Source organism: Amphiura filiformis, chromosome 10, assembly GCF_039555335.1.
Source record: "Amphiura filiformis chromosome 10, Afil_fr2py, whole genome shotgun sequence".
Lineage (NCBI taxonomy): Eukaryota > Metazoa > Echinodermata > Ophiuroidea > Amphilepidida > Amphiuridae > Amphiura > Amphiura filiformis.
The window spans coordinates 27,900,519-27,915,674 of NC_092637.1; the positions used below are offsets into that span (position 1 = coordinate 27,900,519).

Consider the following 15,156-nt stretch of genomic DNA (forward strand, 5'->3'; position numbering starts at 1 on the left):
TTGAAAGAAACATACCCCAATTTAAAAGTTGCAGTTATTTGTATTGATTGAAAGTAAGCGCGAAGATAATGGCGGGTTTACGTGTTTACAGTGCTGGCATTATAACCATTGATCGCTGTAAACTGCAACTTTTAAATTCGGTTATTTTTCTGTAAAAGCACTACTGTGTTGTTAATATTGAACGACATTTGACGAATGGGGTATTAAAATGCGCGTAAATAAATCATCCTTCTTTTTATGTTAAAATATTGTGAAAACAATTATTGCTTCTGAATCTATAGGCGTATTTATAACAGCTGAGTTAATTTTTGTGCAGACTTTATTTAAGTACATATAGGTATCATTATATAGTTTGTAAGTGCCTAAAAAGAAAAAATAATAAGTCTTTTACAGCCAAATCGACGACTAATGTAATGATTAGTTTTTCCATTAATTGACTAAAAAGTAAAGTCTTTTGGCCTATGCATCAATTTGCTTCATTCAATGAAGCATGCGTACACTACCAAATTGATTAATCGAATTAATGTAAACATAATAGGAGGAAAATCAAGGTATTATTAGCACTAACGCCCCAGTTGCTTTTTGGCGAGGTGAAAGAAAGAAAGAAAGAAAGAAAGAAAGAAAAGAAGAAAGAAAGAAAGAAAGAAAGAAAAAAGAAAGAAAGAAAGAAAGAAAGAAAGAAAGAAAGAAAGAAAGAAAGAAAGAAAGAAAGAAAGAAAGAAAGAAGAGAGAGAGAGAGAGAGAGAAGAGAAGAAAAGAGAGAGAGAGAGAGAGAGAAAGAGAGAAAGGGAGAATGAAAGAAAGAAAGAAAGGAAGGAAGGAAGAAAGAAGGAGAGAAAACTTTTTCCCGGGAGCGGGTTTTAACCCAGAACCCTACCTTGCCACGGGTGTGTAGCTTGCCCAACTAAGCTTTCCGTCGCCATATGACTGTTCGCATGATGACGCCATCTCAATACATTATCTATTGATGTATTGAAAGAATTAAAGAATTTTTTTTTTTTGTGGTTTACTGAAGTCGTGTTCACACGGTCGGACATAAGTCACTTATTATCGGCAATAAGTCACTATTACCGGTATTAAGTCACTTATTACTGATAATAAGTCACTTATGTCCGACAGTGTGAACACGACTTGAGGTATTCTTTTTGTATCAATATGACCAAATTACATCATCTGCACCAATTTTGCACCCAAACATTGTTTCTGGTGTTTTGCTTCATCAAATCTTAATTAGTTTTCACCTAATGTGAATGCATCTGTAGGTCTATCTTCAGCAAGTGCAATGTGAACGCACATTTCATTAACTAATTAAAGTCATGTTCATACGGTCGGACATAAATCCCTTATTACCGGTATTAAGTCACTTATTACCGGTAATAGTCACTTTTTACCAGTAATAAGTGACTTATGTCCGACCATGTGAACACGACTTAAGATTTACTGATCTTCATTGAATTAAGGTGGTCCTACACCCCTTGATAAATTTGTGTCTATTTTTGCATTTTTCTCAAACAATAATTACACTGGTAACAAAGAGTGTTGTTTATTAGGCTAAGTAAAAAATAAAACATGTTTCACGTCCGGGTTTTTGAAAAAAAAGGAGGAGGAGGGGGCTTTTTATTTTTTTACTTTTTGTCGCAAAATCGGTGTAAATACCCATAATTAGAGCTATTTTAGCGTACACAATAATGCCTGGAAAAAGGAGGAGGCATCTTTTTATTTGTTGTTTTGAGAGGTAGGCCCCCTCTCATAATCTCAAAACCTTCCAAAAGTGTTTCTTGTGTATTAGCAAGGCTATAAAAAGCATCTCTACTTCCTAGACATATTTTTTGAAAAGTTATAACTGAATTTCAAAAATAAAAAATAATTGAAGAAACCTCAAAAAGGAAGCGGGAGGGACGTGAAACTTGTTTATTTTTTTATTTGGCCTTATAGGGGCAAGGAATCCAGTTACTACACTGGAATTTCAGTGACTCAAGACAAGCTGTACGTTATTTATGTAAGGAAAGAGGTACCGCTAGAATGTACCTCATTTCTTAACATATAATTATAATGAACCACTTGTCTTGAATCACTGAAATTTCAGTGAAGTAATTGGATTCCTTGCCCCTATAATGTACATAACTTTTGTTACCAGTGTGTAGTTATTTTTTGAGAAAAATGCAGAATGAGTCACAAAATTTATCAGGGGGTGTAGTTCCACCTTAAGCTTTTCCCAAATGTGAACAGGGTCTAAGATAACTTATTATAATGTGGAGTGGCCTATTGCTGCAAAAAAATGCTATGATAATGTGATATGCATGACAATTGTGTGATTCTGAATGCATTTCAGATTAAGGATCTTTTCAATGGTGATCCCGATTTGTCAACAGTCTTCAGTGGAGCCAATGTGCATCGGTTTACATCTTTTACCAGGTATGATTATAATAAGTTTAGAGGTTAAATTCCAGTTTATCTCGCTACTATTTTAGTGTGTTTTTTGTTTTGTGTGTGCTGGCTACGCTACAGGGGAAAATGCCAAATTGGCCACTAAACATCTAAACACCAAATATCACCTTGATTTTTGGATAAAGTATCCGTGTTCTTCGCGTGTAATAACGTCCCGGTAAGTGGCTGTATCAAAATCAGTGATGCGTGATTTTTATCTCCCTCAGTAACAGATACCCCATTGCACTGACACCCCCACGTACCGGGTACCATCAGTAAAATGACGTGTTAAACTATTGACACCGTTGGGGCCGCCACTCGAGGACACACTAAAAAAAAAAAAAAGATACATAGGCTATGTGGCAGGCTATTATGGCGAACCATAGGCCTGCTTTTAAATATAACAGTAGGCACATGCATTCAAAACAAAAAAGACAAATGTCTACAAATTATAAACTACTACGTTTATTAATGTCCGTGATTTGGGTCATAATTTGATTTGTGTTGTTTCATTTCATTTCAGTGGATTTACCAGAGCTGTAGCGCATTTTCGCCTAGGTTTCACTGACATTCCCAACGACGACAGCGCCGCCCTCGAGACTGCTGTTGAACAACTTATCTCCAACAATGAAGCAGCTCTCCAAGCTAGAGATGCAACGCTAGAGGGCGATCTTCGACTGAATTAAGAAACTTTTTTTTTTATTTATCAATAAACAAAACACTATGACCCACAATGGTCTCATGATTCTCATCCCAAATTTCCATAGGTTATTTAATGAATGTACACATTTATTGGGGTCAATGAATTGTACCCTGATAGATGAGCATGTTGTAGTGAAACTGATTAAAGGGTGAACTGAAGAAGCAGTTGACAAAAATACATGTAGTTAAACAGGTTGTTGAAGAAATTTATAAAAACGTGTTTAATTATTGTTAAACATCTGCTCTTTAGTTTCACCCGGTAAACAGGGTTGTTTAAACTTTTAAACAGCGTGTTAAGGAATTGGATAGCAATATTTGCACAGTGTTATTTGTGGGACCCGAGACATATCGAGTTGTATTCTAAATACGCATGTGTGTATGTAGCTGTGATGACAAGCCGACCATCAATTGAAAATTTGCCCCTTTCATACTGAAGATATACATATTAGACCTGATTTTTTAGGTGTTTTGGGGGAAAAATCTACATCTTTACGAAAGGTCAAAATGTTCACAATGGACGGCTTTTCATCCCAGCTACATAAACTTGAAGTACATATCAAGTTAGATTTATACCATTTACTCCGCGGACTGTTAAATTTCAAAAATATAAATTTTTAATCATTTGCCAGAAAAACGTATATTATGTCGCGGATTTCAACAAATCAAAACATGTGCGATGTGCTCTGAGGGCCCACAAAAAATACGCGAAAACGTCGCTATCCAAGCCCTCCTTAACATTGTACAACTTAAATGTATATATAATGCTTTACGATTGTTCATATATAGAATGTATGTTTATATTCCTTGATAAGAAAAGGATTCATTTTGTGTTGGTGATAAAGGTACTTTTTTGTTGTTGTTTTGTTTTTCCGCTATATAGTTTATGGATAGGGCCTTTTGTAAATGTAGACTTATAGATACTAAAAGACGATAGGCCTATGATTCTCGTTTCATAATGTTTTAAGAAGTCCTCAAATTGTTTGAAAAAATACGATTGAAATGTAGTCGATTAGTGTCAACACGGTAACTATATGATCATTAAAAGTACACTCCAAAATATCTGTGTTTATCCATTGGACACATTCTTGCCTTTACTTTGTAAACTGTCGTTGGGCAGGAAAATCCTCCTATGTGTTTTTGATTCCTGAATATGTTTAAAGCAAAACCTCCAATGTAACCAATAGGAGGTTTTGCTTTTAACATGTTCAGGGGCCAAAACACATAGGAGGTGTTTCCTGCCCAAGGATTTAGTATGCTCTTATAGTCAAATTCCTAAACACCAAAGTGAACGCAAGAATGTGTTTAAAAGGCGTTTAAATGCTGAAAACTGTTTTTGCAGTGCTTTAATTTATGATATTTATTATTTTGAAGGTATCATACTTTAGTTTATTTTATGGTAACTTAACCCATGTCTCTAACTTCAAATTACTTAAATCTGTAATTTCAATTCCAGTGTTTTAAAATAATATTAATAATAAAAATAATAATATAGGGCCTACTGTAAGACTTGTACAATATTCTTAAATAATCTTGCATGGTTGTTAGTCTGGATAGTAGGTAATGTGGTAAAATGAAATGTGTATACAGTCAATATTATACTCGGAGATAATCTGATGACCGTGCCACCGTTTCCTGACATAGTTACAGATATGTTCTTCTGGAACAATTATTGTTTTATGGATAAATAATTTTAATGTCATTGTTTAGGCCTAAAGATTGATTCTTAACTTTTTCCAAATTGTGAATGGGTATTTGTAATAAACATCTCAAAAAAAGTAACTATCCCCCTTTAAATAATAGCCATTATTCTAAAACGGGCTATTGTATAATATTACAAATCTGTAAAATGCGTTGGAAGCAGTATTTATTTCTGCACATTTTGACACCTCATGTGTAGCAATTGTCTAAATATTGACGTCACAGGGAACATTTAAATCAATGTAACCCAAGATTTGAAAGTTGCGGTAAATGTTATTGAATTGTATTCGTGAAATCTGTGTAATGATATCTGAGTATTTTTGTATTGTTGCAACTTTCAAATCTGGACCTCACTACATTAAATTGACCGGTGTTTTATTGTTTTCTGGGCTATCGTATCAAATGAGGTGTCAAAATGAGCAGAAATTCTGCTTCCAACACATTTTACAGATTTGTAATTCAATAGCCCGTAATTGCATAATGGCAATTATTTAAAGGGGAGTAATAACTTTTTTGAGATGTTTACCTTCGTCTAGCCCTTTGCGAGGCGAGGGATCCACTCTACTAATCTACAACATGTGTAGGGGGTGTAAACTGCATATTCATGAATAATGATTAAACTGCATATTCATTATGAAAGCGTATACAAATGGCAGTCGACCAAATGTTCGTTCAATACCGTTGCAATTAAAAAGCACAGTACTATTTTGTAGAGTAAAGATATTATATTTTTGTAAGGTTTGGATAATAAACATATATTTTGAAAACAAACAAAAATCATAGACAATGTAATTTAATATCCTTGTGTAATGTTGTGAATATAATTATTGCAAGTTTGACTATCATGGGTCATGGGCTATTCCAAAAAATAGATGCACACCCCATAATAGGCCTATTTTTCACTCGGACTGTAACGTCAACGCCTTGAGGCTGTTTCTCGCGTGTAACTATGTGGCGTCTGTATAGTGCGAGCGTGCGTACGCCAACCATGTTAGTTGATGTTACAGTCGTGCTCGATGACGCCAACGTTTTGAGCGTCCGCTAGCTACTAGAAGCTGCGCCCAATGAACTGTCACATAAAATGGTGAAAAATGTTGCAGAGCAGTTCGGATTTCCAGACCTTTTGTCCAGTCGTGATTGTAGAAAATCCAGACTTTTAAAGTGTTCAAAAGCGCAAAAAAAAACCCCAATTTAACAGCTCATTAATGACAATTTCGTGATTTTCATTCATTGAATTAAATTTCTAAGCTTGTCCACATGTATAACAACGTCCCTTTGTTTATATGGTCAGAGGTAAAAATACCGTTAAATGCTACACTGAAAACTTAAACTAGTCAGTCAGTTGCTTGACTAACTTAAAGCTAGTCAAGCAGGTTAGTCCAGCCCGCCTGACCAACCTAACGTTAGTCAAGCCCGTATCGCAAGCTAGTCAAGCCTGCTGGACTAACTTGAAATTTTGATAAGCTAGTCAAGCCTGCTTGACTAACGTGTAATGCGGTGCTTGACTAACTTACAATATCGATGGCTTGACTAACTTGAAGATGCAAACCGGCTTGATTAGCTTTAGGTTAGTCAAGCCGGCTTGACTAGCTTTAGGTTTCAAGCCGTCTTGACTAGCTTTAAGCCGGCTTGACTAACCTTATGTTGGTCAAGCCAATGACTTTCGTAACTTTCATTTCGCAATACTAAATTGCGCAATCGCTTTGAACATGCATGTTCAACACATAGGAAATTGCTTTGAAATGACTGCCCCAGTTATAGTTAAAAATATTGTCGGAATGGAAAGTTTAGGATTGACAACCTGGCACTAGCATTATTGTTTAACAAGATTATACTGTTTATATTTGTAAGAGCTTTCTGGTGGTTTTTAATGTAATTTAGGGATATTTTAGATATTCAAAAGCTATTACAGAGTTTAAAATCTAAGGTAAGCATACTAAACATGATAAGTACTGATAATAAGTTTCACGAGTAGTAAGTGCCTCCGTGGTCTAGTGGTGAGTGTAGAGGGTTTGTAATCTCTAGGTCCGAGTTCAATTCCCAAAGAAGGTAAGTGGTCATAAATTTGCTGTAATCATGATAACCAGGTAAGAGGAGTTTCTTCAAGTAACATATCAGTTTCAAAACGCAAAATTATGAGAATAAATCCCACCAGACAAGATAAAATTCCACATTTGTCTCTTTTTTTCCTTTTTTTTTTACCAGTAACGTGGTTTGCAGCACGCTAGTCAAGCAAGCTAGTCAAGCAGCTGCCTGACTAGCTTAGGACTGCTTGACTAACGTTAGGTTAGTCAAAATGGACACCATCTGGACTAACGTAAAGTTAGTCATAAACTAGTCGAGCGACTAACGTAAGGCTAGTCAAGCAGGCTTGACTAACGTCCAAGCTAGTCAGGCAGGTTAGTCAAGCCTGCTCGACTAACGTCAAAGTTAGTCAAGCACGTTAGTCAAGCAGGATTGACTAGCCTTACGTTAGTCAAGATGGGCACCATCTGGACTAACTTTACGTTAGTCAAGCTGACCAATATAAGTTTTCAGTGTACACATAAAACTTTCTATAATTTAAAAAAATAAGTAACAAAAAATCCGGAGTTTATGTACACTTTAACAGTTACCCTTTATTGAACTACTGCAAGAAAACACATCAAAACTAAAAACTAAAAATTAAAGTTAATCAAAATACATGTCGGAATCTCATTGCATGCCCCTGGCCCTGCCGACTCAATTCGATATGCAGCGCTAGATAGTTGTAGGGGTTAAGCCCCCTCCCCTGGAGACGTTTAACGTGCAAGTTACACTGTACCGCCTTTCCTTCTCTATTCCTTCTTTCCTCTCCCGACTGAAAACATCTGCATTTGTACGTCTGACAGTATGCCAGAAATTATGCTACTTCCAATAATGTATCTGCACCTATAGGGCATCCAACTTTAAATCATCGCCCTTCGTGTTTTTCTACTGGTTTTACATTAGAGATTTGCTGTTTATATTCATCCAAAATGGAGCTAAGGACACTCTGCCTCGCAATTGTATTTATCTCTCCTGTTTATGCTGCAGTGTTGAACTCGGATTTATGTCCTGAAAATGACGAAGTTGTTTTAACGTACGGGAATTTATACTCTTTTATCAGTACCAACTATCCTGGCAATTACAACAGCAACTCATCATGTAATTGGCGTTTCACCGGGCCAAACGGATCAAGAATACTAGTCACATTTATAGATTTTAAAACCGAAACATGCTGTGATAAATTAAAGATTGGAAATGGACACGATCCGAGCGTCAAAACCAGTTTAATATTTAGTGTTGCTGGACAGGTTACAGCGAATAGAGCCTTTGCTTCTACAGGATCTAAAATGTGGATGAATTTTACGTCGGATGGGGAGAATAACGACAAAGGTTATAGTTTGGAGGTTGTAGCGTATCCTGCTGAAGGTAAGGTCGTAAGGATGATGTTATTGTACTTACATGATAATACCAACACCACAAGATTTCAGTCAGGACACTTAAAAAATTATAAGTAGAGTATCATACCTCTTTAGGGAGGCAGGGACGCAACTTGCCAACCCTCTTCGATCCCTCCCTCTCCCTACATTTCAGGGATATAGGATATGGGGGGTCTTCGAAAACCTGTGAACAGACATTCGGTTCTTGATTTTCTATATACCCACTTATCGGTTGCTGACTTTCTCTGCACCCCATTTGAGTGGATTGGTCTCCACTTGAAATTGTGACCCACCCATCGATATACCAAAAATCGTTGAAAAGGTATCCCCAAACCGTGCTACATCCCCGTACACTTTAGGAAGACACCCCCCCAGCTACCTATTTAGGCCTTTAGGCCTACTGCCGGTATCGTGACAATGTGTAACATTCGCGCCCTTCGCCGGATTTGTTCCACTCAAGAATTCATAAAAGTGAAGCAGTTAGACGATGTTGCAAAATTTACCCCCGGCCCCGTTTGGATATTTTGCCCGATACGCGGGCCGATACGCCGCTATACTTCTGACGACGACTCACTCATTTGACGTTTAACAAAGAAACAAGAATAGTCCGTTTAGTCCGAATTAAAAATTATTTAACATTGTTTGATATAGACAATCAATATTCACAGACAAAAACTTTCTGGAAATGGGCAATTCAAAGCGCATAATTATTATTCCGCAACGCGAAGTTTGCATATGAATTTCTGTTTAATGCTGCCCGCCAAACATGTATAGGTAAATAGCATGGTAACTATTTTTGATTTTATGATTATAAGGTAGGAGAAACTTTTCCAAACCGCCCTAATTTCCTAATTTGCATATGCAAACTTCGCGTTGCGCAATGATGCGCTTGGAATTGCCCAAATACTTCTCGTCTATACCTTTATCAATTTTCATGAAAAAAATAGTTATATTCTTTAAACTAGAAACCACCTTTAATACTATTTGAAACTCAAAAATAGGGGCAACCTTATTTGTATGTGAAACTTGAGATAGGCCTAAATAGACATTGATTCCACTTAGTCATAAATAGGCCTACCTAGGCCAATCCCATTTGGGACTCCTAAAATCAGTTTTCATTACAACTAACTGCATTACTCGGACAGGCCGTCTGTTACTATAATACGTACTTCCATTTATGTTACTTTAAAGTGGTACTACACCCCCTGATTAATTTTGTGACTAATTTTGCATTTTTCTCAAAAAATAACTGCACACTGGTAACAAAAGTTATGTATATTATAGGGGCCAGGAATCCAGTTACTTCACTGAAATTTCAGTGATTCAAGACAAGTGGTTCATTATATACCGTAGAATTCCGTCTAGAAGCATATATGCCTCTAAACGAGGGTTTTTTTAACGAAAGATATGAAAGGCCAATACCCTTCTCAAAAACATTGCAATAGATTGGTCTTACAAATATACATGTTTGTACAGCCTTTATCAGTAATGTAGTTGTTCAAACTCCAAATAACGTTTTTGTTGAGCGTGTCTGCCTCTTGTCTCTTGTGTTAAAAAAAAATCGTTTAGAGGCATATATATGCTTGTAGACGGAATTTTACGGAATGTTAAGAAATGAGGTACTTTCTAGCGGTACCTCTTTTCTTATCATAAATAACGTATCGCTTGTCTTGAGTCACTGAAATTTCAGTGTAGTAACTGGATTCCTCGCCCCTATAATAATTATAACGTTTGTTACCAGTGTGTTATTTTCTTTTGAGAAAAATGCAAAATTAGTCACAAATTTATCAAGGCGTGTAGTACCACCTTAAACATTTAAATAATGTGTGAGAGCTGCCTTAAGAAGGGCTGCGAACTCTGCCCCATGATATTATCTGATTGATAAAACCTTTCTCTAAGGTATTTGTGCCCCCTCCCAAATTATGGATGGGAGCTACAAGGAAGTTCAATTAGCCTACTCATTGTGTCAGCGTAACGTATGGGGGAAACTTAAATCTTATGGTGTGGGATTGTGTTTGGTTATTAGTAAACTATGCCTCTTTTTCGCTATTAAGCATGTCAACTTCTTATAATCTTTCAAACAAAGTTAACTGAATTGAGAACCCACTATGGTTTCCAAGAGTGTGTGTGTTTCCAAGTAGTAATGGGTAGGTACACGGTCTGTATAACGCAGACTAGCTAATGGAATAATTTGTGATTACAACACAATGAACACATGCTGTCAGCATTTTAAAGTTCGTAACCAATTGTGAATTTCGATCCTTCGTGGGAGTCATGTAGGGGGCATATAGAAAAAAAAGTTTTATTACTTGAGGGGCCATTAGGAAACGAATTTGGAGAAAACCTTCTGTTAATAAAATACTATGCTGAGCCACCAGCCTGGGTGGCTCACGCTCCAGTAATTTCAGATGATTGAGCTCAGTAATGCATCAAAGAATGTCTTCCAATTCATGAAAACAAATAGATAATCAGCTTATCGGATTAAAAGCTTAGAGGGAAGATCTTGCTGCTCAGCGAGTGTTTGTAATTATCAGAAGGTTTTCTCCAAATTCATTCTCTAATGGGCAGGATGTGAAAACATTACCACATACACAAGTGCATATGCAGATATCCAGCCAGTTTGTAATAAAATGTGCATTTGCTTCCTTCACGCAGCTCACCATGCATAAATAATGTGATGCTTAAGGAATCGGATAGCGACGTTTGCACAGTATTTTTTGTGGGATCTGAGAGCACATCCGACACACCAAATTGCATTCTGAATGCAAGGAATGTCCTACTGATATCAAATAATTCTGATTTTTTTTTAATTTGCGATATAATACCAATTTTAATGATTAAAAATCGATATTTTTAACAGACCTCGAAGCATACTTGATAAATATAATGATATGTACTTAAAATGTACATGTATGTACTACTCCCCATTCCAGAAAAATACAGAATTAATTTTTTTTTAATAAAAAAAATATTATCCTGTTTTGTCAAATGAAACATATCTAAATCCTTATCCTTTAGTTAGTCCTAACTAGCAATAAAAGTCACATTTTAATATTTAGCAAATTTTTGGAAATAAGGCCAAAAACATGCATTTTTGGCATGTTTTCTGACAATCGAGTCACAAAAATCAAAGACTTGGAACAAGTGTTACTTTAATTAAATGGTTGGTTATAAGAATGAAACATGTCTTTTCCAAAAATTAGAATGCATAAACTGAAATTAGTCTATAGTACAAGTCTTTGGGTTTGATTGTCACAGCATACGAAAAACACCCTAAATATGCATGTTTTTGGCGCTTATTTCCAAAAATTGGCCAAATATTAAAATTTGACTTTAATTGCTAGTTATAGGACTAACTAAAGGATTATGATTTAGCTATGTTTCATTTGGCAAAACACGATAATATTTTTTTAATCACCAAAACTCAGTTCTATATTTTTCTGGAATGGGGAGTAGAATAGCTGAGAGGCAAATCTTACGCCAAAGAAGGAATACAAGTGTGGGTTCAACTCCATGCCACTCCAACTTCCATGGTAGTTTCACAAACATTTCAGGTCATTCAACTTGCCCGGCGACTAAACCCCCTGAATAAGTACACTGTGAGGTTGTATTGTACTTTATTCTGTAAACAATTATAAATGTTTACGCGTTGAGCCATGTTGTATGGTGAAGGCTCAGTGGTTTGAGAAGGGGTAGGGAAGAGCCGGGTGAAGAGATAAAGGCATTGGGGATGGGGTGGTGGGTGTGTGGAAGGGTGTGGTATGTCATATCATTGTTTACTTACTTTTGTGGTATGTCATATCATTGTTTACTTACTTTTCTTACTATATAACGCTTTTTGCATCTAAGAAAGAACAGAAAAATCATCAAAACTAAATGTGTGAAAACATTAGAAAAATAGCTCAAGCCAAACCAAGTACTTCAAGTACTTATCCATGGCCGTCACCGTGCCAGTTTTTCATGCACCGTGACCGCCAGTCACTCATCCTATCTAGTGAAGGGTAAATCCTTAATCCCGGGAGGGGTAAAGATCCCATCACCTAACGCCACCCCTGACCTTAACAGGTGGTAAAATAAAGAACACACCCAGACAATTTGAACGACACCGGTTTTTGTCTGTAAAACCATCGATTTTACTATTTTGAGAGTCCAATCAGGTTTGTTAATATCAAATTTGATGTGAAAATTTATTAACCAGTCTGCATGTCTGGGACGCTCTTCAAGCGCAATTATGCTTTTAAAAAAAATCTATAACATGCAAAGAATGATACAGGCCTGGGGGATACAGGGCTCCCATGTAGTAAACCCCTTTTTCCTAAGATATTTTGGTATAGTACCCCAATAAAAGACCAAACGATAATTTCTCTTGTTTTAAAATTTGTCAACTAAAAAAATGTCACAAATAAATGGCTATATTTTCTCAGTAAAGATGATAAATGTCAGCAACAAAAACGCGCTCACTTGATGCATATCAGTATGTGTTCCAATCTTTAAAACAAGATAAATGAATGATTCGGGGGGGGGGGGTACTTCTTTCGAACCCTGTATTTAAGCCATGATGCTAGTTGTTAAATCTGTCAATCGTGCAGCAAACTCAACGATAACTATATTTTCTCAACCTTAAAACGTGCCCTGAGGAAAAGCATGCCTTTATTTTTTTTTAATGAAATCTTGAAAAAGCTTGACCGGAGATCCTTAGACAAATTAGAAAATACAATCAATCAGCATGATTCAATTTCTCAGCTTTTACAGCATAAAGAAAGTTCTTCCTGTTGTCAGTTGTATCAAGTGATATGGACAGAAAATGATAGCTGAAGGGTATACGAAGTATTTTTGGTCGAAGCAGCCAAAAAAAAATCGATTTTCATTATCTAAATCAATATATTATTGAAAAATAACACTTTGGTGTTTTGCAAAAGTTCATTCTACAAATCATATACTTTGACAACTTGCTTAATTAATTGTTGTTAATGAGATATGTACGTTTTACAACAGTGTTGTTGTTTCATCCCTCTTTACAACATAACTCAAGAACCACAGGACCTACAAAAGTATATCTGTGATATTTGAATTCTACACGCTCGCTATGAAATAATGCACTTTTTGCCAAAGCTCACTACCATTTGCAAGATGCTGTGTGACTACCAGATTGCAAAAGTTTTAAATAGTTGCTATCTTAAGATTTAAGAAAATACCTTGTAGTTCATGAGTTGTTAATGGTATTTCTGAGCTTCATATCACGGAGTTAATATAGTTAATCTCCTAATGTATAGGGCCTAGTCTATACTTTTATTATACAGCCGGGTGTCCCAAAAAGCAACCCGAGATGAATATCACAAGACCTGACAGTTTATTTTAAACAATTAGGTATTGTTTACAAAATGCCATTGCCACGTCAATTATCTATATCCTTAGCAGAAGGCAGGGTACAAAAATTGATGAAATGGTTTTTTAAGATAATAGGACGGAGGTCCTTAACATGGGCCATGTCCAAATCCGGCCACCGACCTATTGTGGTTAACCCTTGAACATTGAGAGCCCCTCCCCCTAGGCCTATTTATAGGTTTTGACCAATTTGAAGAAATAAATATTATTATATAATGGCAAAATCATAATGTTTTCAGTTGCAATGTATTACAAGTTGTTCTCACTCAAATTATAGGGAACATTAGTTATTAAATGAAGTTAATGAAGTACGTCCCTGGTTGTAAAATAACTATTTCCGGACAGAAAGAATAAATGGTATATTTCCAAAATGGTTTCCCAAAACGTCTTTTTCAGGCAAAATATTCCTTTGCAAGTGCTATATGTAAAAGGAGTGAATTCATTATGCAGCTCATGTGATGACTTATTCAATGAAATGCTTTCGCAAAGCTCATCATAGACACGGCTTTTGAAATTAGATTAGCGATTTCCTTAAAAGGTTCGTTGAACTAGGCCGACCATGGCAAAGCAAAAGTATAATAAAAATGATATGTTTACATCATACAGCAATTCTATACTTTCAGTGCTCAATGACTCGACTATTCAATATCATAACAGGTTGTTGATTACTTTATTGGCAATCATGAACAATTAAATGTGTCAACATATCTACAAACATTGCATATTTTTTTTAATAACATTAAAGGAAGTCTAAAATATCTATTCCAAATTAAAGTGGATTGGGTCACTTTGACAATGACATTGTCATGACCGATTTGAAGCTGTTTTGAGAAGAACAATTAACAAATAATCGGTAAAACAAAATCAAATCATTAAATGAACCGACAGACAGACAAACATAAAGGTAGACTATATATTGTTGGTCGTAACAGCCGAAAAATAACACTTTGATGTTTTGCAAAAGTTCATTCTATAAATCATATATACTTTGAAAACTTGCTTGTTTTAATGTTGTTAATGAGTTATGTACGTTTTACAAAAGTGTTGTTGTTTCAGCCCTCTTTAAACAACATAACTCAAGAACCACCAGACCTACAAAAGTATATCTGTGATTTGAATTTACACACTAGCTATAAAATGATCAATGCAATTTTTACCAAAGCCCATTACCATTCGCAAGATGCTGAGAACTACCAAATCGCAACAGTTTGAATAATTGCTGACCTTAAATCAATCAGTTGCTCGCAATATACATGTTAACATGGGATTTCAAAACAAGTATCCTATGACGTCATACTGTCAATCACATGAAGTCATCAGTAAGGAATATCCTGATTGTAGACAAGATACCATCACAGCATCATCATCTGCTGAAGACGCTACACTCTAAATTACAAGGATTTAAAAATAATTCCTTAAGGTTGCAATTAGGGACCAATCAATTTTAGATTTAAAATTAATCTTATATTTTAAATCTTAAAGATTTCATTTTAAATCTGTA

The 15,156-nt window shown here is 35.7% G+C and overlaps 2 protein-coding genes across 2 annotated transcripts in view; both read left to right on the forward strand.

Annotated features, from left to right (window-relative positions):
• LOC140161779 (uncharacterized) overlaps window positions 1-3,120 on the forward strand; it is a 35,078-nt gene extending 31,958 nt beyond the window's left edge. Inside the window, exons 23-24 of the mRNA XM_072185078.1 lie at window positions 2,333-2,415; window positions 2,951-3,120. Of these exons, the coding sequence (XP_072041179.1) occupies window positions 2,333-2,415; window positions 2,951-3,113 (246 nt within the window). The 3' untranslated portion in view covers window positions 3,114-3,120. The remainder of the gene's footprint in view (window positions 1-2,332; window positions 2,416-2,950) is intronic.
• Window positions 3,121-7,656: 4,536 nt separating this feature from the next.
• LOC140162709 (low-density lipoprotein receptor-related protein 12-like) overlaps window positions 7,657-15,156 on the forward strand; it is a 31,306-nt gene continuing 23,806 nt past the window's right edge. The window contains exon 1 of the mRNA XM_072185983.1: window positions 7,657-8,259. Coding sequence (XP_072042084.1) covers window positions 7,824-8,259 — 436 coding nt within the window. The 5' untranslated portion in view covers window positions 7,657-7,823. The remainder of the gene's footprint in view (window positions 8,260-15,156) is intronic.